The 26,930-nt window shown below is 43.1% G+C and overlaps 1 protein-coding gene across 2 annotated transcripts in view; it reads right to left on the bottom strand.

The window, feature by feature from the left end:
• ENTPD7 (ectonucleoside triphosphate diphosphohydrolase 7) overlaps window positions 1–26,930 on the bottom strand; it is a 40,263-nt gene that overhangs the window by 7,131 nt on the left and 6,202 nt on the right. For both annotated transcript variants that reach the window (XR_003942111.1, XM_030202934.1), the window contains exons 3-11: window positions 17,787–17,992; window positions 17,153–17,303; window positions 15,583–15,686; window positions 12,775–12,834; window positions 12,521–12,669; window positions 12,119–12,285; window positions 1,686–2,010; window positions 1,512–1,597; window positions 1,071–1,232 (exon numbers count right to left, since the gene is read on the bottom strand). Coding sequence is in view for 1 of the 2 variants with exons in the window: in XM_030202934.1 (XP_030058794.1) it covers window positions 1,071–1,232; window positions 1,512–1,597; window positions 1,686–2,010; window positions 12,119–12,285; window positions 12,521–12,669; window positions 12,775–12,834; window positions 15,583–15,686; window positions 17,153–17,303; window positions 17,787–17,992 (1,410 nt within the window). In the remaining variant the exon portion in view is untranslated. The remainder of the gene's footprint in view (window positions 1–1,070; window positions 1,233–1,511; window positions 1,598–1,685; window positions 2,011–12,118; window positions 12,286–12,520; window positions 12,670–12,774; window positions 12,835–15,582; window positions 15,687–17,152; window positions 17,304–17,786; window positions 17,993–26,930) is intronic.

The following is a 26,930-nucleotide window of genomic DNA, read 5'->3' as shown; positions in this document are numbered from 1 at the left end:
GCTGCACAAGCTGGCATGTTTGAAAATATAAGATTAAATAAAAATGCTACCAGCAATAATGAATGACAACATGGATGCAGAGCTCATAGGTTTGTTTGCTTTGTTTTGAGTGTACGCAGAATGATGGCTGCACGGGGGAAAGGGAAACACGGATTAACCTAAGTTGCTTCAACTTTTTGACGTCATGTCGTCTCCTGTTCTCAATCAAACCTTCTTGGGCAGCAGACAGCGTGGGCCTGAAGGCTGCGGCTCCATGCTTGCTTTCTCTTTTGCCGCCACTGCTGCTCATCAGGAGAAGCTGCAGTGGTGGCAGGAAACAGAAGATACCAAGGGGAAGGAGAACAGAAGGGAAGGGGGTGCGTGGAGAGAGGGGCAGATGCTAAATGATGAGAAGGGAAGAAAAATGATAGAAAAGTGGGGACGCTGGAAGGATACACAAAGGGAAAGAGAGATAAGTAGGGCGAGTAAGAGGGGACACAGTGAATGGAAAAGGGCTGGAGAGAAGATGCTGGGTAGAAGGGTGGAAAGAAAGGGGGAGACCATGGCTGGAAAGATGGAGAGAGAAAGAGGAAAGGTGCTGGATGGAAGGAGATAGAGAAAGAAGGGAGATGCCTGATGAGAGGATGCAGAAGGAAGACACTGGATGGAAGGGTAGGGAGAGAAAGAAGGAAGACGCTGGATGGAAGGGTAGGGAGAGAAAGAGGGAGAAGCCCCGAAAGCTGCAGGTGGTGGTTCTTTTTGATGCTTGCAAAGGTTGTTGCCAGCACTTCCCCAACCAGTAGCCGCATGAAAGGGATAGAAGTTCATTGTGGAGCCTCATCTTTGTATGTTAGTAGAGGCTGAAATGCGGGGTCATATGCTCTATGGTAGGGCATGCCCAGTCCCCACCATTAACAGCCCCTATTGCTCTCACCCCCTCCCTTTTCTAAACACCCTTTTATTTTTTTTTATAAAACTCTCCTGCTGCCCACAAATCCCAATGATCACTCTCTCCTGGCTGGCCTTTGTGGCTCACAAGATACTTGGAGTCACATACACTCTTGGGTATCTTACATCCTGGAAAATAATACCTGAGTGGCAGAAAGCGTGTTTTGAACAGGATGGCTCCCAGTGTCCATTGCACCTCTCGGTCATATACTAGCTGGGCAGTTCTCAGGTTGGGGTAATTGTAGGGAAAGCGAAATCCATCATGAAGAATTTGGTACATCCAAGCTGATTTAAAGCACTGATATCTAGTAAAACAAGAATTCATCAGCTTGTCTTTGAATGCATTGCAGTTTATATCGACACATTATTCTACTGTCACCAGCCCAAAGCCACATCAGCAAATTGCACAAGTAAGGAATTCAGAAGCCTCCTCTGATGCTAATCTCCCGAAATGTAATGTGAGGCAGACCTGATTATTCAGAGATCTGGATGAAACAATTCTAGACTGCATCTAAGTCCTAGCAGTAATCAGCCTTCTAATAGCAATGAAGCACGGCTACAACCAAAGACAGAAGATTCCTTACTTTAACCGGTGTTGGTCTGCATGTGAGGAGAAGAGACCACTGTTGAATCGTTGAGTTAAAGCCGACCATGTCATGCTACAATAATCCTATACCAGGGATGCAGAAAAAGCATGTTACAGGGTGGAGATAAACCAAAACATGGATTAGGCACACTCATATCTAACAAAAAGGTACCTGTGCTGCTTTAGCAAACTTGTAGCTGTTGTATTCGCCTCCCATACGTAGAACATCCTCTGTGCAGTAGAAGAATTCAGAGAATCCATAAAACTCACTGTTGGTGAAATCGATGGGTGACTGATAAACTCCATTCAGATAGGCATGGCTGTCATTGGATTTGAGCAGCAAGGGTTCTAGTAGTTGTCTGCATGCATCCCATTCCCCCTTTCCTCGCAAATGTAGGGTTTGGCTACTTCTTTGTACTGTATCTGTCAGTCCTAGAGGTAAGCAAGGATCTAAATATGGGGACTCAGGGTTCATGCCGGTCTGCTGAGCCAAGAACCTAGAAACAGGAAAGAAGGGTAAAGCCCACCAGCTCTCATCAAGTTCAACATTACCTATTTGAAAAATAAATAAAAATATATACATAATATTTTGACATTATATATAAATATTTTCAAAACACAAATACAACTAAAATATCATTTCTTCCAGTAACTTCTTTCCCCTTTCCACCTCCAAACACACATGGCCTGATAATTTTTGGGTTTTACTTTTGAGGTTATGCAAAAAGAATATACACCTGCAAACCCATGCTCCTTCATGGAAGTGTCAGAACCAAGGGAAAATCTGTATGTACCTGTTAAATTTCCTTTCCTTGAGACCTGCCAGATCAGTCCAAATAAGTATTTCCCACTACCAGCATGTGAAGCCAACTAAAAACAGCTCCAAGCTGATTTCATTCCCTTAAAGGGGGCTAGTGGTTGCCTTCAACTCGTCAGAAGGCAATTGTTATGTTTTGGGTTTCCAATTCATCCCCAAAGCCAAATCTAGTGCAGTCAAAATCAGTAGTTCATGGCCACTAACCCATGAATGAGAATTCCACACAGAAAAGGAACTACCACCTTCAGAGTGGGCTACGACCTACTCTTGTTAGCTTTCTGAATTTATCAGACAGAGAATCCTTGTCTGCCATGGCTTCCATGGGTGGGTCCTGGACTGGACTTGGCAGGACTCAATTAAGTGCAGACTTTCCATTCCTTGTCTATACCAGATCTATCCAGATAAGTAACATAGTAGATGACGGCAGAAAAAGACCTGCACGGTCCACCCAGTCTGCCCAACAAGATAAACTCACATGTGCCATTTTTTGTGTATACCTTACCTTGATTTGTACCTGTCTTTTTCAGGGCACAGACCGTATAAGTCTACCCAGCACTATCCCCGCCTCCCAACCACCAGCCCCCAGCCCCACCTCCGGCTCTGGCACAGACCGTATAAGTCTGCCCAGCACTATCCCCACCTCCCAACCACCAGCCCTGCCTCCCACCACCGGCTAAGCTTCTGGGGATCCCTTCCTTCTGAGGAGGATTCCTCTATGTTTATCCCACACATGTTTGAATTCCGCTACCATTTTCTTCTCCACCACCTCCCGCGGGAGGGCATTCCAAGCATCCACCACTCTCTCCGTGAAAAAATACTTCCTGACATTTTTCTTGAGTCTGCCCCCCTTCAATCTCATTTCATGTCCTCTAGTTCTACCGCCTTCCCCTCTCCGGAAAAGGTTCATTTGCAGATTAATACCTTTCAAATATTTGAACGTCTGTATCATATCACCCCTGTTTCTCCTTTCCTCCAGGGTATACATGTTCAGGTCAACAAGTCTCTCCTCATACGTCTTGTAACGCAAATCCCATACCTAAGCTCTACCCAGCCAAGGCGGGCAGAACCCTTGATAGCTCTCAGAACTCCTACACCTAAGGATGTCAAACTTCCATATCCACACTGAGGCACTTACAGAAGGGATGAATAGAGGCAAGTATCTTCTGTCTACAAATAACTCTGCCTACAATGAGTCTTCTGCTCTGACTGAGTGGACTAGCTAGCTCTCTGGGTTTTGCTAACTCTTATTGGTGTGGTCTGAGGTAATCATCTCATTGACTCCTCTTGGAATCAGTGCCTTAAAGACCACTGCAACTTATTAGACCATATCAATAGAAAAAAAAAAAGACGACCTATTCTAAAATTTAGAAGGACCTGGGCACTTACAGATATCTCCATAGTGACCATAACTTTTTTTTTTAACCAACCAACAGAAGACAGAAAGCCTGATTCCACCAGAAAAAAACCCCCATCATCTTCAGAAGGGATGAGTGTTGACACAGAGATATGCGCTCAGGAGGCAGGCTGGGAGAGACTGCACCAAAGCAATTTTTTTTCTTCTTTCTTCTTCCTAAAACTTTTAACCAGCTTACCCTCAGGGAACATACCTTCCAAGAGTAGGGAAAGCAAACAGTAGGTACAGCAGTCACAACCCCCACACGAATTGGAGGGAGGGAGGGAGAAGGGGAGACTTGGCGCCAATGAGTTTAGCACCCCTGGGCTCTATAGGCCAGTCTCCACCAATCTAAGTCCTTTAGTCTGTTTTGAAAAGGGAAGGGAAATCAATCCCAAAGGACTATTGCCCACAGTGTCTCTGCTAGGATCTAGCCCTGCAGCCTACTTGTAGTTGCTGCACTAGACCTCAGGTGTGCACTATTTGTTGGGATCAGAGAAATACTGAGGAGCTAAGGCAGCACTAGCCCCCTATATGGGGAAGTAATTTTCTGTGGCTCCACCAGCTGGTAGAGGGACATAATCCATCTGGCATGTATGATACTATTCTATACTATGTGGTTGGTGGGTGGGGGTGGGGGGGAGAAAGACTATATTAACTTTCTTTCTGAGAAGAGGACATGTCTCTGGGTGAGTGAACATTATTTTGCTTTGTTTTGGTAACTTATATTTCAACGGTTTTTATTGAAAACAGTGTACATTGTGTCAACATCAAATATTCAATATATACATTCAGTCATATCATTCCCTTCTAAACAACCAGCAAACAAATTGGACCTACTGTTTTCACTTTGTGTTCCTTTTCCCCCCCGTTCCCCCCCCCTTTCCCTAATCCCCCCTACTCCCTAACCTCCCCCCTCCCTTCCTGTTAACCCTCCTATTAACCTCCCTCCCCCCGGAAAACTCACAATCATCTTAAAGAGGAACTATCCCACTCACAACTTCAATATAGTGTCTACAGCACATTAAGCACAAAACTTTTACCCTTAGCTGATAGGGTATCTATATATTTTCCCCAGATCTTCAGAAACTGATTCTTTCGTTTTGGGGATCCCCTGGCTTCTCTGGCCTCCCACATCAGAAGCTGATGCACCATATTCCGCCAGTGCCAGAATTCTGGCACAGCCTCCGAGGTCCAATTTTGAAGTATGCATTTCTTTGCCAGAAGACATCCCTTACGAAAAAATAGTGTCTCCTCTGAAGTATTCCCTCTAAATGACCCATAGATATCCAGCAACATTTGTGAGGGGGTTCCTATTATTTCACAAGACAGCAGGTTTGACAGATAGTTGGCCACTCTAGACCAGAAGCCCTGTATGACTTCACAACTCCAAAATGCATGATAGAATGAGTTTTCTGTGATTTTACATCGTAAGCATATTGCATTTTGTGTTCCCCCACATTTTGCTAGTTGAACTTGTGTGAAGTAGGCTCTATGAAGTACCCGAAATGCACATTCCCGATATTGGGCTCCACTTACTAAATTTGCAATACCCTTCACTTGTCTGTTAATGTCCCAATTGGGGAGGGCTATTCCCAAATCTTTCTCCCACCGTTCTTTAACTATTTTCAAGTTTTTTTTCATCCCCACCGAACCTAATGCCTTATACACTTCCGAGACTGATGGCTCAGTATCCGAGATTTCCTCAAAGAATTCTTTCAACTTGGACCCTGATTTTTGTCTCAATTTCTCCCCATCTAGAGAATGTATAAAATGTTTCAGCTGGCAATAAGCAAAGGTGTCCCCCCATTGCATCGGCTCATTACCCAGTATTTGTTCTCGCGATTTTATCTGCCCTTCCTCGCCCATTATATCTTCCAAATACATTATTCCTCTTTCCTCCCATCTTTTAAATGCTGGATTCTCCAAGCCTGACACAAATTTAGGGTTCCCCCGAATGGTCATTAATTCCGTGACTTCAGTGTCCACTTCCAGACATTTTCCCAGAAACTGCCACGCCTCACGTAGCGGCGTCAACAACAAGCTATGACTTAGATGTTTAGGGATCAAAGATCTCTCCACTTGCAACAATGACACCAAACGATATGGAGCATAGTATGCCTCTTCCATCTCTAGGGGGGTATAACTATTCGATTCAAAAAGCCAATCTCTAATATGTCTCAATAAACATGCCATATTATATAGTTTCATGTTAGGCAAGCCTAGTCCCCCCTGTGACCAACCCCCCCATAGCAGCTGGAATTTCATTTTCGCCTTTTTGTTCGCCCAGCAAAATCTCATTACCAGTCTGTAGAACGTTTTCAGATCTTTGTTCAACAGCCTAAGGGGAAGGGTTTGCATGACGTATAGCCAGCGAGGAAGAATTACCATACGTATAAGCCCCAAACGACCTATCAAAGAAAGTGGCAAGGTTTCCCATTTTTCCAGCTGTTGTTTAGTTTGAGCCAAAAGTTGTTTTATATTAAGTTTATAAAGGTCCCTAGTCTTCGTTGATAGCAAGATTCCTAAATAGCGGAAGTGCCCCTTTGCCCATCGCAACGGGAACATCCCTGGCCAGGTTCTATTCATCTCTTCGTCCACAGCCAGTGCCTCTGACTTTTCCAGATTTAACTTAAGACCGGAGAAATCCCCAAATTCTTGCAATGCTTCTAATAAAGCTGGTAACGATGTCTCCGGTCTCGTGATCACAACTAACAAGTCATCAGCAAAGGCCGCCAATTTGAATTTTACCGTACCCAAGGTTACACCATGAATTTCTGCATTAGAATATACCTCTCTTATCAATGGGTCCAAATACAATGCAAACAATAACGGTGACAAGGGGCAACCTTGACGAGTTCCTCTCTCTATCCTCACATTTTCTGAACAATTACCATTCACCATCACTCTCGCTTTTGGTGAGGTGTAAAGAGAATTAACCGCTCCCAAAAACCATCCGTCAAATCCATATTTTCCCATTACTGTGAACAGAAACTCCCATTTCACACGATCAAAGGCCTTTTCCGCATCAAAGCTTACTACGAGTGCTGATCTATTTGCCTTACCAATCTGTTCCAAAGAGATTAGAATCCGCCTGAGATTCTTAGATACCACTCGACCTTTAACAAAACCCACCTGTGCTTCGTGCACCAGTCTTGGCAACACTCGACCCATTCTGTTTGCCAGTATCTTTGCAAAAATTTTAACTTCACAGTTTAATAATGATATGGGTCTGTAAGATTCAGGTAAAGTCACATCCCTCTTGGGTTTCGGGATTAATATGATACGTGCTATATTCAATTGGTCTGGCAGTGACCCCTTCTCCACCCATTCATTATATGCTTCCACCATAGGTGGCAGAATGGTCTCTCCCATCAATTTATAAAACTCTATCTTCAAACCATCCGGTCCAGGAGTTTTCCCTGATTGACTACTTCCAATGGCCCATCCCACCTCATCACTAGATATAGGGGCATTGAGCTGATTTGTTTTGGTAACTTAAAGATTGGGGTTTAAAACTACTGCTACTTCTAATCATTTCTATAGCGCTACTAGACGTACGCAACGCTGTACACATTATATGCAGGTACTTTCTTTGTCCCTAGAGGGCTCACAATCTAAGCTTTTGTACCTGGGCAATAGAGGGTTAAGTGACTTGCCCAAGGTCACAAGGAGCTGTAGTGGGAATCGAACCCAGGTTGCCAGGATCAAAGCCTGCTGCACTAACCATTAGGCCACTCCTCCGTCTGAGTGGGTTTAAAAGAGGAATTGTAGGTTACTGAATTAAAATAAAATTATTAACTAGTCTCATACCCTTTTCCCCATAGTTTTAAAACTTGAACTTTCTGACACAGCATTAACAGATAGCCTGTACAAGGCACAGCAAGGTCTAGTTCAGGAGAATGCCCGGTCTTCATCTGCACCAACTTCAGAGGGAAGGGAGGGAGGGAGGCAGGCAGACAGTTTTTGGTACACTGGCCACTACTGGAATGGGGGTAGGGGAGAGTGATTGCTGATAAGAAATGGGATCTAGAGCATGAGTTTAACTGTTAAGAGAGAAAGACAGCGTTGGAGATGGGCAGAGGTAGGGAAGAGACCACTAGGTTTGTCTGTGGGTTTGGACTGGGAAGAAGTGACTTGGCAGAGACAATTAAGAGTAAAAATAGGCTCCTCTGGTGTCAGCTGGTATAGCAATAAACCTAGTTCTACTGGGCACCACTAGCCTAATTACAATGCACTTCAAGATTATATTATACCTTATGAACTCCAGAAAAAGCTTTTCATGACACAATGCAAGTATTAAAATGAGCACTAATAGTACCTTTGAAACTGATCATTCTCAAGCTCAGAAATGAAGTTTAGTCCTGTCACAGTATATGCAAAATGAACTCATTTGGAGACATTACCCCACCCCTCCAATGAAAACTATCAAGTCTGCAGGAATGACATAATACTTTACACCCAGGTCAAGGCTGAACTCAAGGTTCAGAGGTATTAAAAAGCTTATGAACTCACTACACCACTTTATCTTCTAGATAAGCAAGTCTGAAGGCAAAAGCAGAAGATAAGATGGCAAAGATAATGTTGTCTCTTCCCAACGAACTCCAGAGAGTGGTCTAATGCAGTAGCTGTAACTCGGCCCTGTTTCACTTCTGGAGACCCCCAGATAACATGAATGGGACCCCCCCCCCCCTGTTTCAGGCTGTGCAACTGCGTTCCAGTCTGTGTTTTGCTTACATTGAAAGCAATGGAAGTAAAACCTAGACTGGCTCAATCTGTCCTCCTTTTTCTGAAGCCATATGGTAACCCTATGTATAACCTATCTCATGGGGTGGACAACCTTTTACGATTGCATGAATATCAGTACTATCCCTAGAGAGCCACACAAAGAAAATTAACCAATGCACCATATAATTTACTGCTAACAAATAACTTACCAGTTAAGAAAAACAAAGTACTTCCAGAAAACCTAACTGAATTTTAAATAATTTCATTTAGAGGGGTTCATCAGAAAACTCACTTTGCAAAACAGTGGTTAAATGGCAGCTAAAAATTCTTAGATGGCAGCTTTGTAAAAAAAAAAAAAAAAAAAATTCAACTTTTTTTTAATGATATTTGTTCAGGTGACAGATGAATTACTACTAAAATGTCCGAAGCTGCAAGAACTTTTAGCTTCTAGCACCCCTCTGTGTCCCTCTCCCCCTTCCATGCCAGTATCTCCCCATTCTCCGATGCACATGCAGAAAACAGATATCCTCTGTTTGAAGAGGGACTACGTAACCACAAACAAAAAGTAGAAATATGTAGACAAAAACCTAAAACCCCAAAAAGCCAGACTATCCATACAACACACCAGAAAACAGAAAGCGACAGGTTTCCTCGTATAGAGTGCAAAATATAAAGACAGCAGACATGTGGAGGAGTAGCCTAGTAGTTAGTGCAGCGGACTTTGATCCTGGGGAACTGGGTTCAATTCCCACTACAGCTCCTTGTGACTGTAGGTAAGTCACTTAACCCCCCATTGCCCCAGGTACAAAATAAGTACCTGTATATATGTAAACTGCTTTGAATGTAGTTGCAAAATACCAGAGAAAGGCGGTATATCAAGTCCCATTTCCCTTCCCCTTTCCCTAAATTCTCAAAATGAACATATTCCAAGTCACTAAGATAAAAATAAAAATTTTTCTACCTCTTGTTGTCTGGTGATTTTATTTTTATGATCATGTTGGTCCCATGCTCTGGTTCTGCTTCCCTTCCCCCTACCCATCCAATATCAATCCCTCGCTCTGGTTCTGCTTCCCTTCCCCCTACCCATCCAATATCAATCCCTCACTCTGTCACCCCACCTCCCCCAATCCCAACTGCCCCTTGTCTCACTGTCTTTTTCTCGTTCCCCTCAAATTCAGCATTTTTATGCAAACCTCACTCCCTCCCTTTTGCTTCCACTGCTATGTCTATGAGTCTGGACCTGCAGGAGTGATAAAAAGTACCAGGCCCAGCACTGGTGATAGCTTTCATCACCAGTGCTGGACCTGGTACTTTTCATCACTCCCACGGGCACAGAATGGAGGGGGGAGACATTAGCTCCCAGGTCACATAGAATTAAATGACACATACATTGCCCACACCTGATCTAGCTCTTGCCATACAACTGGGACAAATGGTTCCTGCTGCTCCCTTTCATGCTATCCTAGTGCTGAGTTGGGCATCCTTAGGAGGTGGCTAAGGTAAACAGTATTTCTCATAGTCCCCTTATTCCCTCCTACTCCTTTGTTCAGCTTCCTGCCAGTGCAAGTACTTGGTGGGTTGGGCGGGATGAGACTTCAACCAATAGGAGAGCACTGGGATGGTATTTTTGAACAGCGTCTATGCCTGCTGTACAGTTTTTACCCTCTCAGTTGTCCCCCTAAGTTTTTTTTCCACCGTTCTTCTCACTTTATCATAGTCTCCTTTTTTTAAGTTAAACACTAATGTATTTGACTTCCTGTGTATAATTACTTCAAGGTTGATATCAAAACTGATCATATTATGATCACTGTTATCAAGCGGCCCCAGTACCATAACGTCCCTCACCAGATCATGCGCTCCACTAAGGACCAAGTCTAGAATTTTTCCTTCTCTCGTCGGTTCCTACACCAGCTGCTCCATAAAGCTGTCCTTGATTTCAACAAGGAATTGTATCTCTCTAGCGGGAGGCAATTTTAGGCTGTGCCTGTATAAGTGGGGCCTCTGTCTTCAAAGAGTGTATGAGCAGGAAAACTGGCTGCCAGGGAAGATTAAAAAGAAAAATGTTGCATTACGGATTATGGATCGGTGGGGAGGGGGAGACAGGCTGTCACAGCTCAAAAGGAAGAGAAGAGATCTATCCTGATGTCCCACTATAGCTCCCTTGGCAAAAAAACGTGAGTCAGCCATGAATTCAGTAAAGCCACTTGGCCTGACTGGGAGTCATATGTACCACCCTAGGCATGGCCTTGGACAAAATACATTGTGAACAGGAGGCCAACACTAATACTGGGACAAGGGGGAGTAAACGTCTTGTGAGAGGCAATGATAGGTGGGGAAAGAAAATTTTAGTGAGAATAACTAACAGAAGAAAGATAAAAAGTAAAAGAAAACAAAAAGAGGAGGGAGGAAGTGAGGTCATGTCCTTAAATGGACGCATGAGAAAAGAGGCAACAAAGCAGTTACTAGATTGCAGTGGAGGGAAACAAATCTGAATGCATGAGCAGATGACGACATTGAAACACAACATTTTTAAAAAGCCAGTGGACCTGCAGGAATTTGCTTTCAAGGCTGGGAAATGCGGCCAATATAAGGGCAGCAAGAGGGCGACTATGTGTGTGAAAAGAGTGATTGGAGGAGCAGATGAACCAGAAACAGTGTCAAGGGAGGAGCTGCTGCAGTAGCTGACAGAGGTATGAAACAGGACTCATCGGATGTATACAGAAGCTCAGTGAATGTATAAAAGGACCTCCCAGCTGAGGCAGGAGAAATAAGCCGCAGACAGTAAATTGGAGGAGCAGAGTGAAGAATTTTAAACAGGATTGTTTTATTTTTAACATTTTAAATCGTATGATTCCAGAACTCCTCCTCTTTTAGGCAACTTATTCTAAAGGTGTTAATACAACCAGATTAAAGTATAACTGCAACTTGGTTTTTCCATCCTTTAAGGCAGTTCGTCCTAAGAGTTTCTTAGAAAATTCATTTTCTCATAGAGCAGTTCACGTATGGAATACTCTTGTTAAAAGACTAGCAGTTCTTGCCATCATTTTCGTAAAAACTTGAAAACAGCTCTATATCAAAAGTTTCTAGCTAATGCTTGAAGTACGTCCTGTATTTTCCTGAAAATTATTTTTATTTTCTTTTAACATTCATATGTTGTTTTTATAATCTTACTGTAAACCGCTTTGGGTCCAAGATCTAAAAACGTCAATATACTAAAAAACAAAAATAGAATGATAATGGAAACAAATACCCATATTATAAAATTTACCTGTTTGGTGAATTTTTAATATAAAATGCATGCTAGTTTATGAAAATGTACAACAGTGCCAGAATCTTTCAAAACAAAAAATGCACAAAAAGGTCTCTCTGGCACAGATTCTACCCCCGAACTGCAGCAGCATACACTAAGGACGGCTCTGACTGTGCACTAAAGCAATACAGCTCTACTTTGGGATTCTGAATGGCAAATACCCCAGAATGCCCCAAGTGAAACATTAAATTAATTGTTCTGGAAGTATAAAACTAAATCTCTTATCTTTTCTGCATCTGGTGGTAAGCTTCGAGTCATTCCTTAGCTAAAGATTTTATAATGTCAAGCAAGACCTTAATTTGATCACAACTGTTGCTGACTTTCATGCCAGTGTGTCATCACTGAGGGTATTATTACCTGTTGCTGGCGAGAGTTTTGTTAAAAATCATGTCTTCATAACGCTGCCGGGCAAAGTTACCGCCAAAGCCCAGGAAAGTTGTTACGTAGACTCTGTACACATGGTCTGTATGCTGCAAGTCACACCCCAAATTAAACTCTGCAAGCATTGCCTTGGCTGCCTCTTCCTTCGCCAGCCATTAAGAAAGAGAAAAAAAAATGAACAGAAAGGATTGGTAGATAGGATCTGTTTCAAAGAAGCTGAGCATATGTTAGCAAGATGCCTCCAAGCTATTTCAGCAAGTACAGACTTCATTACAAATGCACGTTTCTATTACTTTTCCCTCATATCTTAATCATTTCTTGCTTAGCCCGAACAGAAAGGAGATTACAATTCACTCTGCTAGCTTCCCCACAACACACCTCTTCTGGAGAAGGGACAGTCACAGAGCTGGGGACCTCATAGGCAATCTGTAGGGAGCCACCCCCCATATCTATTATTCCAACTGTCCGTTTGCGAATAATGGGTTCTTCCTGATTGCCCACTGTCACAGCAACTACTGCATCTTCATCTGAAATGAGAGGAAAAAATGTATCAGAAAAGTATGGGTCCCTGAAAACAAGGGAAGCATGGCTCAGTCACTCCACAGCCATACCCAACCACACCCCTCACTTACCATCCTCAATGTGGTCAAATCGGCCCAAAACAAAGTTGATACTGATCCAAGCATAGACACCTAAAAAGAACATACAACCTTAACCTTGAGATAACAGCCTGATGTATATACCACCATTTTGCATGTTAAAAGCTTCAGAAAATAGGACACATTCTTTCACCATAAAAAAAAAAAATGAAACAGAGATGCCCAAACCTGACAAAAGAGTATCTTCCAGAGGTTATCCCCTACCTACAGTGGTGGAAATAAGTATTTGATCCCTTGCTGATTTTGTAAGTTTGCCCACTGACAAAGACATGAGCAGCCCATAATTGAAGGGTAGGTTATTGGTAACAGTGAGAGATAGCACATCACAAATTAAATCCGGAAAATCACATTGTGGAAAGTATATGAATTTATTTGCATTCTGCAGAGGGAAATAAGTATTTAATCCCTCTGGCAAACAAGACCTAATACTTGGTGGCAAAACCCTTGTTGGCAAGCACAGCGGTCAGACGTCTTCTGTAGTTGATGATGAGGTTTGCACACATGTCAGGAGGAATTTTGGTCCACTCCTCTTTGCAGATCATCTCTAAATCATTAAGAGTTCTGGGCTGTCGCTTGGCAACTCGCAGCTTCAGCTCCCTCCATAAGTTTTCAATGGGATTAAGGTCTGGTGACTGGCTAGGCCACTCCATGACCCTAATGTGCTTCTTCCTGAGCCACTCCTTTGTTGCCTTGGCTGTATGTTTTGGGTCATTGTCGTGCTGGAAGACCCAGCCACGACCCATTTTTAAGGCCCTGGCGGAGGGAAGGAGGTTGTCACTCAGAATTGTACGGTACATGGCCCAATCCATTCTCCCATTGATGCGGTGAAGTAGTCCTGTGCCCTTAGCAGAGAAACACCCCCAAAACATAACATTTCCACCTCCATGCTTGACAGTGGGGACGGTGTTCTTTGGGTCATAGGCAGCATTTCTCTTCCTCCAAACACGGCGAGTTGAGTTCATGCCAAAGAGCTCAATTTTTGTCTCATCTGACCACAGCACCTTCTCCCAATCACTCTCGGCATCATCCAGGTGTTCACTGGCAAACTTCAGACGGGCCGTCACATGTGCCTTCCGGAGCAGGGGGACCTTGCGGGCACTGCAGGATTGCAATCCGTTATGTCGTAATGTGTTACCAATGGTTTTCGTGGTGACAGTGGTCCCAGCTGCCTTGAGATCATTGACAAGTTCCCCCCTTGTAGTTGTAGGCTGATTTCTAACCTTCCTCATGATCAAGGATACCCCACGAGGTGAGATTTTGCGTGGAGCCCCAGATCTTTGTCGATTGACAGTCATTTTGTACTTCTTCCATTTTCTTACTATGGCACCAACAGTTGTCTCCTTCTCGCCCAGCGTCTTACTGATGGTTTTGTAGCCCATTCCAGCCTTGTGCAGGTGTATGATCTTGTCCCTGACATCCTTAGACAGCTCCTTGCTCTTGGCCATTTTGTAGAGGTTAGAGTCTGACTGATTCACTGAGTCTGTGGACAGGTGTCTTTCATACAGGTGACCATTGCCGACAGCTGTCTGTCATGCAGGTAACGAGTTGATTTGGAGCATCTACCTGGTCTGTAGGGGCCAGATCTCTTACTGGTTGGTGGGGGATCAAATACTTATTTCCCTCTGCAGAATGCAAATAAATTCATATACTTTCCACAATGTGATTTTCCGGATTTAATTTGTGATGTGCTATCTCTCACTGTTACCAATAACCTACCCTTCAATTATGGGCTGCTCATGTCTTTGTCAGTGGGCAAACTTACAAAATCAGCAAGGGATCAAATACTTATTTCCACCACTGTACATCATTTCAATTTGCTCTCTAAGGGCAGGATTTACTATATGGGCTTTCTCCCATTGTGTCTATTAGGAACTGACTTGTTATGGTTTTTCCCTTAAAGTGTTATCCACTCTACAATTTAATATGTATGCAGGACTGTGAAATTCTCAAGGCAACAACATATATGCACCTTAACCAACTATTCATATGAGGTCCATTTAATTAAAACAATTGTGTATAAACCTTCACCAACTTTTACATCAATGATCAGTGCTCTTTAACCAAAAGTCAGAACAGTCCATCAATATAAACTGCTATATCCCTACATTTCAAAAATAAATATATTTCCCCTAATGCATATGTTCATTTTCCATAAGTCCAAACTTCTGTGGCATTACACCATGATAATGGGGAAATGGTTTTATAGTAAGTTAAATGAAAGGCATAATAAAACTTGTTTCCACTCAAACCACACCACCCCACAGACATAATTCATTTAAACTATCTTATATATAATAGTGAATGGAAATGCACGCTGTCTGTAACTACTGGGCGGGGTGTACAAGTATACCACCCCCTCCCCATGTCTTCCTCTTGCATGTACATGCCCTGCAAATCTAAAGGGAAAGTGGGCCCCCCACTTGTAGAGAGGTAGCCAAATACTGGTGTCACAAGAGCTCTAGTTCAGTGTCTTGAAGAATCCAGCTAATAAGAACAGCCATGGAGGTTAAGTGTGCTATGGGGGCTGGGAAGTCCAAGAATCAAGCAAGAGGAAAGAATGGATAGAGAGTGTGATGGGGGAGTGTCTGGGTTGAGTGGTGAATGCTGAGGCCACAACATATGTTTTGTGGGTAACTGTTAGTTTTTAACTAGTTTTTGATGGGATGAAAATTTGTCTACTATTCACTCGTTCCCTACTAACCTACCAATTATGACTTGAAAGTGGTAGGCCTCGCTGCCCCAAGACAGAAACAAATACATGCACCCTCTTTAATGCAGTACCTTCTTGCTTCCCCGAGATCACCTCAACATGCGACTCTGAGAAAAGGAAACCAAATTTCAAGGGAACATTCTTCACCAGATCTTCTATAATTGCTGCCTGCTGCCTGAAGGAGGAAACAGAGGAAGCAAGTATGTACTATTCCTTGAATGCTTACCATTTGCACCACTTAAGCACTCTCCTCACATTGCTTATGAGATACATAATGCCCAAGGAAATATATAGGTGCACTTTCTCTTTCACAAGCATAATCCATAACTAAGGCAAGGTCTCTAAGGAGCAATTAATACTTATAACGTACATTGTAATCATTAACTTAGGGCTTCATCCAGCCAGTAAGTGAAGAGAATGCTGTCAACCCATCAGCAACGCCGAGTGTCCCCCCCCCCCCCCCCCCCCCCCATTCGTCATTCACTCATATTGAGTTGTTTATAAAGGAGTCAGAACAGAGGCCCAGATATATGTACCTGCCAGTTCATGTGATCATGATTCCTAACCTCATGAACAGAACAGGGGTACCATTTAAGTGGGCTGATGCCATACACATTTAATCAGCAAAATAGTAAAGGTGGTTCTCTTGGCCACAAAAATCATTGCAAGTTTAGGACCCCTGTCTTATGTCTCACAAAGGTCAAGCTAAGAAACCCAAAATTCTTCTACCCTGCCATACAAGAATGTATACTACATTTATATACATACATAGAGACCACATGGTGCAGTGCGGTGTGTGTGGAGATGGAGCTACTATTATAGATATAGCAACGAATACCAGTCTCTTAAGACCCACACAACTCTGGAACATGGCGGCACACTTAATGGCCATTTCCCCCACCCCTTGAAGCGGTTCAGAGAAAAGCGAAGAAAATGATATGGTGTTTGCGCCACAAGACATACGAGGAGAGACTTAATAAACTGAAGACGTACACCCTGGAGGAAAGGAGAGACAGGGGTGATATGATAGACATTCAAATATTTGAAAAGTATTAATATACAAAATCTTTTTCCAGAGGAGGGAAAGTGATAGAACTAGAGGACATAAATTTAGAATGCAGGGGGGGCTGACTCGGGAATAACATCAGGAAGTACTTTTTCACTGAGAGGATGGTAGTAACAGAATTCAAAACTGAGTGAGATAAAACACAAAGGAATCCTGTTTGGAAGGCATGGAACCAAACAAACTTAGAGATGATTAGATGGCAAAACACCAGTAATTGAGAAGCAAAGCCAGTGCTGGGCAGACTTCTCCAGTCTGTGCTCTTATCATAGCTGGAGAGATTTGAGTGGGCTTCAATGACAGCTTCAGTAGTTGGAGAATTAGGCTAGTGCCGGGCAGACTTCTACAGTCTGTGCCCTGAAAATGGCAAGGACAAATCAAAACCAGGTATGCATATGCAGTATCATATCACACCTTATGCTATGAGTTTATCTTGTTGGGCTGACTGAATGGACTGTACAGGTCTTTATCTGCCATCATCTACTATGTAATCCCACCAGAACACACTAAAAGCCAGCCATACAGCCCGTGTTGTAATGACATCAATATCACAGGGCTTGGACTATGTTGGTACTTACCTCTCAGGGAGTACTCGCATGCCTGCTGTGCAAAGGATGTACAGAGGAGTTTCCTTGTGCTTGTATGCTGGAACATGAGCTGCTGCAAAGCTCAGAAGAGGGAACATGTAATCGTTGGCTTTCTTCGGGGTGGATGCCATCACAGAGATTCCTGAGAAACAAGACAAATTTCATTCTGCTCTCTTTTTACAAGTTACCCTAGAAGGGACTAACAGATCAGTTTAACAAAAACTTAAAACCATTTTCCTCTCCCAGCCCCTTTGTAAAGATAGAAGAGCCCCCCCTCCCCCCAAAAAAACCCACATGAAGACTGATAGAATCGAGGAGTCTAATTCTGGCATGGAAACTGAGTGGAAGTACAGTTCTATTGTATTTTTCCTGAACCTTAAAAATATCCAACTGGTGAGCTGACAAATCAGAAAGTAGTAACAGGGGCCTGAGAAATGCTGTCGTTATTAGAAAAAAAAAAAAAAAAGCTCTTCTTTCAGCTTTCCATATTCTGGTTTTCAAACTGCACTTTGCAAACTTTCCTGTTATAGCATGATCCATGCAAGCCAGATTCCAATTTAACCTCCCTAGAATAGAGAAATGCAGCTTGCTCATGTACTCCAGCTTGATGGGGCGGGGGTTGTACCTGGTTTGATTTTCTTCACAACTGGCTGGCTACTCTCGTCTCTCATCTGTTTGATATCCAGAAGATCATGAGGATTCCCATTGTGGGGAGGCCAGAAATAAACGAACACACGAGAGCCGCTGCTGCCACAGTCAATGACAACCCCATAATTTAGCTGGGGGTTCCGTGTATCTGTAGCTTCCAGATCCCCGACCCGTGCTAAATACCTTATAGGATGAAAGTAGAGCATCAGTGAGTGAAAGTAGCTACAGAATAAATCAGTTATACAATGAATCTGAAAAATTACCTACTCATATCTTTATTTTGGATTTCACTGTTACTAAATAAATAGGCTTGTGAAGGGTCAAATTTCTTATTAGGAAGAAATCTGAAATGGACGCTTGACTGAAGAACAGCGACACCATAGCTAGCTTATTCAGATCAACAGCCTAAATTGATTTCTCCTTGCAATGAGTGAAATGATTTGTGACATGAGAACCAATAGTACCTCTTCGTTTTGCTTAGTGAGCAAAATTTAAATGCATATGCACACAAAACAAGCATGCAATCATTGTCAGATCACAGCCTGCTTCTTGGATTAGTGAGACACATAAGTATATTAGAACCCCACTACGGCAGCATGGTTATCCTAACCTGTGGGTCATGTTTCTTGCCTGCCCCAATTACATGTCCTCAGGGTCCATATTAAGGGTAATAAGCAGCTATGTGCCCTGCACTGGGGAACAGATCAGCCTCCTCTTTCCTCTCTCCCACCTTTAGAGTAAAAACCCAAGCTGTTAGGTCATCAGAACTTGACTGTGTAAGCAGAAAAGGAGACCACAGAGCTGGAAACTAAAAAGCAGAGTCTCGCCAAAGCAGCCCAAGGCCAGAAATAATTAAATTAAAGAAACCACCCTGACTTTGAAAAATTAGTCAACTTGATAAAAAAAATTTCACAATCAAAAGAGCTTCCATTTGCAATATTCATCTTATTTAAAAGATTAAGCTGCCTGTCTCAACAAAGTTTGCAAAGTACCGCTGGCAGAAATGCTTTATACAAGTGAATTGAATCTCAATGCTTTATGTTAACTATATTTAAAGTTCTGAGGCTCATATTAATTGCTCTTCCTTGGGATAAAGGCTAGTGCATTCAGCTTCAAAGGGAGTCCTTTGCCTAAAAGTTGCAGTAACTGACCTCCCCCCCCACACACACAACATCCCTGATAACCTTAATTGTAATGGAAGAGACTGAACTTGGAGCCCCTGTCTCTGCTTGCCTACCTATTTCAGGAGTTGCTGCCAAATAAGTTACAAGTTTATATAATGTATGTGTGCTACTATATCTGTGCATATGTATGCATATGTCAGTGTATGTATGTTTATATGTGTGTTTGTGCATGCATTTGTGTGCTATATTTACTTATTTATAAAATTTACACTAGACTGATAACCTTCGCTGCCACTATTAAACCTAGCTCTTCTACAGGCTTTATTGACAAGGGAAATAGGATATCCTCTATTGAGCAGGAATTGTTTAAGGACCTTTGTTTTTTTTTATATTCTCTGTCCGTTGAACACATGTAAAAATTGTGATAACAGAAGGCTATCCTTCTATGATCTATAGTGAGCTGTCATATTTTAACAAAGTGTTCCTGTCTTTTTGGTGAACTGTAGTGAAGGAAACTTCTGCCTCTTTTTTTTTTTTTTTTCAAAAACATACACTACAAAGAAATTGCATCTTTGAAGGAAAGTACAGCCAATCATAAAAAAGAAAAAAACAACAACAATAAAATGTTTCCAAAGAAATTAATATGTTATCAATGTACTATGCTAGCCCACATAAAGGAGACCAAGAGTAGGTAAATCTAGAAGATGATAGACAGGAAAATATACCAATTCAGGAAAAGTGTGTAAAATAGCCCTATATATATTTGTGGCCCTAAATTACAGTAATATTATAGATTTAATTTGAATTTGGATTCTTTACCCTCCAAACAAACAAAAACAACTGGGAAAGCTAAAAAAATACATAACATCAGTCATATTAGCTAAACATCTACAAGGATAGCATAAATGAAATGTTGCAATAAGAGACAAAACCCCGTTGACAAAATAGAAACTGTTTCCTTCTGTTCTGTGTCCGTGTAGATATATCTGGAAGCTTGATCTCTTACATCACCCCCCCCCCCCCCCCCCCCACTGAAACAGCTACAGTCCACTTTCTTAAAAAATAATCACAATAAAGTCTCCCTATCCTAAGAAACTACAAAAGATACAAACAGAGTGGCTCTAGAAACTGTCTCTTCTACTGATGTCTCCATACCTTCTCATAGACTAAATTTGATTGGTATCTCAACTTGCTCAGATCTTAACAAGGAGCTACATCGCTTTTTAGATGACAAAGGAATTTAAAGATGTATTTCCAAAGCACTTAGACTTACAAAGTTCCATAGGTAATTATGAGAGGCAGTGGCGATCCTAGGTCGGCTGCCACACGGGGTGGATCACCACTGCGCACCCCCCCCCCCCCCCCCCCACAGCTGCAGCGGGGTCCGTCCCCCCAGGGCGCAGAACGACACACACACCCCGGCACAATGACACCCCCCTCCCGGGTGCATTCTTGGCTGCTGGAGGGTGCAGAGAGCAGCCGTGCACCTGTCAACTACACTGGCTCCCTGCTCCTTCTGCCCCGGACCGCCCCCACCTTGCTACGCCACTGATGAGGGGCATTTTCGATATGACGTCTAAGTTGGACTTTCGTTAAATGTCCCAAATTCGAATAGGAAATATAGACATTTTCAAAACAGCAAAACACCTTTTTTTTTTTTTTTCAAAAATGCAGAGCACAAAACCATCTTGCATGTAGCCATTGGGTTGTAGGAGGAGCCAGCATTCTTACTATACTGACCACATAGACATCCCAGGAGAGCAATGCAATGGGGCACTGCTCTTGACTTCCTATAAAAGCTCCCAAGTACACATCTCACTATTGCTCCCTTCTCTTATCTACTGAGCCCTCCAAAACCTACCTAAATTCACCGTCCCCAACTGTACACCATTACAATAGCCCTTATGGGTGAAGGTATCACTTATATGTGGGTACAGTAGGTTTTTTGGCGAGTGTGGGACGACTCACACTTTCCACCACAAGTGTAACAGGTAGAGACTGGGACATGGGCCCCAGTCCTCCTCTCTACAGTTCACTGCAACGACCACTAGGCTAATCCAAGGACCTACTTGCTTCTCTAACAGAAGCAGCTATAACATCTGAAGCTGTCAGAAGCTTGTATGTACTGTTTTTATTTAACATATTTGGGGGGTGGGAGAGGGCATCCCTAATTCCCTCCAGTTGTCATCTGGTCATTTAGGGCACATTTTTGTGCTTTACTCATTCTAAAAACAGGTCTACATCAAAATGTAGTAGCCCTAGATATTTTTGTTTTGTTCCATTATGGCTGTAAAACATTCAAGGGTTAGGAATGCCCTAAGCCCGCCCCCAACACACCCCCTTGTGATTTGGACACACTGCAGATGAATTGCATAGATAAATGTCTGCAAAATAGGTTTCGAAAATACCAATTTGGACATTTTGAGAAGAAATTTGTCCAAATGCTGCCTTATGCCACTTTTTGGACGTTGTTCTTTTTGGGGAAAAAAAAAAAAAAAAGAGCCCCTATCCTGCTTATTTTTGAAGGATATCGCCGGCTATCTTCCGACACAATTCGGGAGATGAACGGCTATCTCCTGAACCCAGCCAAATCGGTATAATGGAAAGCCGATTTTGGCCGGCTCCAACTGCTTTCCGTCGCACAGCCGGCCAAAGTTAAAGGGGGCGTTTCCACAGGGTATGGAAGGCAGGGCGTTTATGAGATGGCCGGCTTCGGCCGATAATGGAAAAAAGAAAGGCGCCCCTGACGAGCACTTGGCCGGCTTCACTTGGTCCATTTATTTTTAGGACCAAGCCTCAAAAAAGTGCCCCAATTGACCAGATGACCACCGGAGGGAATCAGGGATGACCTGATGCTTGGAATGCCCTCCCGCGGGAGGTGGTGGAGAGGAAAACGGTAACGGAATTCAAACATGCGTGGGATAAACATAAAGGAATCCTGTTCAGAAGGAAAGGATCCTCAGGAGCTTAACCGAGATTGGATAGCAGAGCCGGAAGTGGGAGGCGGGGATAGTGCGGGGCAGACTTATACGGTCTGTGCCAGAGCCAGTGGTGGGAGGCGGGACTGGAGGTTGGGAGGCAGAGATAGCGCTGGGCAGACGTATACGGTTTGTGCCAGAGCCGGTGGTGGGAGGCGGGGATAGTGCTGGGCAGACTTATACGGTCTGTGCCAGAGCCAGTGGTTGGGAGGCGGGGCTGGTGGTTGGGAGGCGGGGCTAGTGCTGGGCAGACTTATACGGTCTGTGCCCTGAAGAGCACAGGTACAAATCAAAGTAGGGTATACACAAAAGAAGCACACATGAGTTGTCTTGTTGGGCAGACTGGATGGACCGTGCAGGTCTTTTTCTGCCGTCATCTACTATGTTACCTCCCCTTACTCCCCCAGTGGTCACCAACCCCCTCCCACACAAAAAAAATTTTTAAAAACATTATTTTGCCAGTCTGTATGCCAGCCTGAAATGTCATACCCAGCTCCCTGACAGCAGTATGCAAGTCCCTGTTGCAGTTTTTAGTGGGTGCAGTGCACTTCAGGCAGGTGGACCCAGGCCCACCCCCCCCCCCCCAGCTGTTACACTTGTGGTGGTAAATGGGAGCCCTCCAACCCCCCCCTCCCAAAAAAAAACCCACTGTACCCACATGTAGGTGCCCCCCTTCAACCCTCAGGGCTATGGTAGTGATGTAGAGTTGTGGAGAGTGGGTTTGGGGGGGCTCAGCACCCAAAGTAAGGGAGGTATGCACCTGGGAGCAATTTTTGAAGTCCACTGCAGTGCCCCCTAGGGTGCCCGGTTGGTGTTCTGGCATGTGAGGGGGACCAGTGCACTACAAATGCTGGCTCCTCCCACGAACAAATACCTTGGATTTGGCCGGGTTTGAGATCACCAGCACTAGTTTCCATTATCACCGGAAACCAATGCCAGCCATCTCTAAAGCCGGCCCAAATGCTGAGGTTTGGCTGGCTCCGACCGTATTATCGAAACGAAAGATAGCCAGCTATCTTATTTCGATAATACGGTCAGGGCGCCGCTTTACGGGGCTGGCCATATAGATGGCCGGCTTCGATTATGCCCCTCTATGTAACTTTGTATGTCTAAATGTTTTGGAAATGAGCCCCATAGAACATTTTATTCAAAAGCAGAAAGTTCCAGTTCTTCATACTTAAAATACATCTTTCAGAAATCTGTAAAACATATCCTTAGGTGTAATTTTCATTAAATGCCAAAAGTTCACCAGTCTTAACTTCAAAGCTCTTATGTAATTCTCACATTCTCAACCTTCTTAAACATTATCATCTTATCTTGAACAAAAAGTAGATTGTAGAGATTTCACCTGCTAAACCTTCTCAGAAAGTCCTTCCAGAGCTACTCCTATAGTGACAAGTTCTTTCTCCAACTTCACAATTTTCCCAGATTCCTGGAGAACTGCAGGCAGTACCATAGAACAGATTCAATAGAGGTACTGCAGAACCTGCCAAATGGAGTCTAGAGTCACTGTAGCTTGCTTAACCAAAGCAACTGAAAAGTCAAGCCCTCAGCTTGACCTTCCAGAGCAGCCCCTGGCTAAGTCTATACTACCACTGGGCCCAGAACCACTGTAATACGGCGTTGGCGGTCGGAGTCCCGCTCAGAACCGCCTGCTCCGGCAGCTTCCACTCTCAATGGCATCTGCTCCTACAACTCCATTCCAGGGCAAGGTGGTAGCACAGGGTTTGCAGGACTAAGTGCAACTTCACTTCCAAAGCTCGGACCCTCCTTCTTGCCCATTGAAGTCAGTTCGTCCTTTGGGGTACAGTATGCTGTAATCTCTGCCTGCCGAAGACAAGGGACATTCGGGCAACGAGCAGGAATTGACACCTTCCCCCTTTGCTTAGGCATCACCACAGGTTAAGATTAGAAATGTACCACAGAAGAGAACTGCAGCATGTCCTCACGCTATGGCAGCCATATTCCTTCTGCCTCTTTTTAAAAGAAAAACATCCAGGAAGCATATCTCAATACATGGATGGCAACCTTGGATATTACATTATTTACAGTAATACCTCAGCAAAAGGATTTGACAATTTTGGAGTTTCTCAATAGTAGGACTAATACTAGAATTCCAACTCAATTTTTATTAGACTTGGCCTCCCTTGTAATAACATTTTCTATATGATTCTTGCCTTTTTATTTTTAAACAAATTTTAGGTGTGGTCATGGGGGCTAAAATGGCGCTATCAGTAGCTAATCTTTTTCTAGCTTTTTATGAACAAGACACTATTAAACCTTCAAGATTCTACTCCATTAATTTATGGATAAGGTTAATGACTACATTTTTTTTATAAGGAATGGCACAGAACAGGAGTTACAAGCTTTTTATGCTTTGATTAATCAGACCCATCATTCATTCATTTATTGAACTTGATATACCGCTTTTACTGCCATTGCATAAAGCGGTGTGCAAAACAAAAACCTACAAACAATTCATTGAAAGGAACTCCATTTACCAGATAGAAAAGAGACAACAAACATTCAAGAACATGCAAAACCTATAAAACAAACATAAAAGAATACCTACAGACCACTGGTCATTCAATCTGCCAGTCTAAAAAGTGGTTATGAGGAAAATGCCAAAGTAGAAAAAGAGTTATTAAGCTGGTCTTGAATTTGGGAGATGACCTTGCATAACTTAGGCGCCAACAAGAAAAATGTTCATTGACTAGCGAACTCAAAGTGCAAAGTTTAGACTGAGAAGAACTAATCTATTTGCACCCAAGAAACGTAGAGAATGAGTAGGTGTATAGGGAATGACCAATGAAGATAAGTATGCTGGTTCACCAGAATAATAAGTTTTGGGAGTAAGGATTAAAATTGTAAACCAGATGAGATATGGTGACAGGAGCTAAATGAAGCCAAGTCAATAGTGGGGTGACATGATCACATTTGTTTGTTCTACATAGACACCTAAATATTTAAACGAAGAAACTGGAATAATAGGAATTCCAAAAGAAAAAAAAAGGAAATGTGGCCGATGTAATGGTCTTATCTGGGTTTAAAATAGAGAACTGCACGGGAACGGGGCTCACGGGATTCCCGCGGGGACAGAGGCAGTTCCTGCAGGGTTCCCGCGGGGATGGAAGCAGTTCTGTGGGGTTCCCGCGGGGACGGAGGCAGTTCCTGTGGGGTTCCTGCGGAAGTGTAAGCTGCACCTGCACCAGCCTCTCATCTACCGAATACCAAGTTCTTTGAGTGCCGTCTCCTCCTCCTCCTCCTCTTCTTCCTTGCTTTCACAGCACAAATGTGGAAAGTCTTCCATTAAGGAGGTGGTAGAGTCACAAATGATGACGGAATTCAAAAAGGCGTGGGATGAACACAGAGGATCTCTAATTAGAAAATGGAAGTTATATAAAACCTAACCTTAAATGGCTGCGTCAAGTGACTCTTAGATGGCGAATCTGGCTGTGATGAACTAGGGCTGATACTGGGCAGACTTGTATGGTCTGTCTCTCATACATGGCAACCTGGTTTAGGATGGGCTGGAAAGGGCTTAAACAGCCACTTCAGTGGCTGGAACATGAGGACAGTGCTGGACAGACTTTTACGGTCTGTGTCCCACAAATGAGAAGACGAATAGACTGGAGTGGGCTTCAATTGCAACTCCAGCAGTTGGAACATAAGGATAGGGCTAGATAGACTTCTGTGGTCTTTGTTCCAGAAACACGAACGAAAGACCATATTCTAGTATATAATATCACACTCGTTGATTTAATGATGAATTGATAATGAGTGTGACTATTGGGCAGAGTGGATGGACCGTTCAGGTCTTTATTTGCTGTCACTTACTATGTTACTATTAATCCTCTTTGCTTGGCCCAGGCTGGTGCACAGACCTCAGCTCTGATACAGGCACAAGAATCACATGTCACCTGACCTACTGGCACGTGCATGTGGCGACCTCTCAGCACACAGTGCCAGTGAATCAGAAACAAATCTTACATGTACGCACCAGAGTGTTCCAACTTCTATTCCTTCCTTGCCTACAGTGCTGTAGCTCAAATCCACAGAGAGACTGAGGGAGCTGACTGGAATTTTCTTTTATGTACCATTAAATTCTTAAGGGGATGGTTGGGGATGGGTTAAATTCCAGTGGGGACGAGTAAGATTCCAGCAGGGATGGGCAAGATTTCTGTCCCTGTGCAACTCTCTAGTTTAAAACTAGTTTCTGAGATGCTAATCAATCTGCAATGCCCAACAGACAAGACTGCAATGGAGAAAGATCAATAGTTGGGTGGTGTTGGAAAAATATCATCAACAAGAAGAGGGCTTTGACACCAAAAAATTGAATGTGTGGCTAAGGAACTCACATAAATATTGAGCAGCAATGGGGACAAAATAAAGCCCTGCGGGACCCCACAATAAAGAATGAATGTGAGAGATACCAGACCCTGCATGAACTGAAAAAGATCTAGCCTGCAAAAAAGAAGAAAACCACTAACATGCTAAACCTGTGAGCCTTATCACTAACAAATATGAAAGTAGTACAGAGTGATCCACCAGATCAAAAGTGGCCGATAGGTCAAGAGATACCACCAAAGCAATATTACCCTTATCCAGAATTGCATGCAAATCACTTAAAAGCGAAGCTATCAATGTTTCGGTACTATGGCATTTACAGATTGAAGTTCACTACAGTTACCATCAGAGTGAGATATCCTTCCTGGATGTTTTTGTTAAAAAAAAAAAAAAAAAAAAAAGATGCAGAAGGTTTCTTCCCTACAGTTCACCAGAAAGAGATAGACTGGAATATGGCAGTTATCATCATAGATCACTGAAGGATAGCCCTACATTTTCACCATTTTTAAGATGTTCTCTGGGTTGAACAGTCAGAGAATATAAAAAACAAGCCAAAGTTCTTAAATAACGTCTACTCAATAGAGGATTACCCTGTTTCCCTCATCAATAAAGCCTATAGAAGAACTATATTTAATAACAAGGACTTATTGTTACAAACTATGAGGAAACAAG

The sequence above is a fragment of the Microcaecilia unicolor genome, chromosome 5 (genome assembly GCF_901765095.1).
Source record: "Microcaecilia unicolor chromosome 5, aMicUni1.1, whole genome shotgun sequence".
Taxonomy (NCBI): Eukaryota; Metazoa; Chordata; class Amphibia; order Gymnophiona; family Siphonopidae; genus Microcaecilia; species Microcaecilia unicolor.
This window is presented reverse-complemented; position numbering and strand designations above follow the sequence as displayed.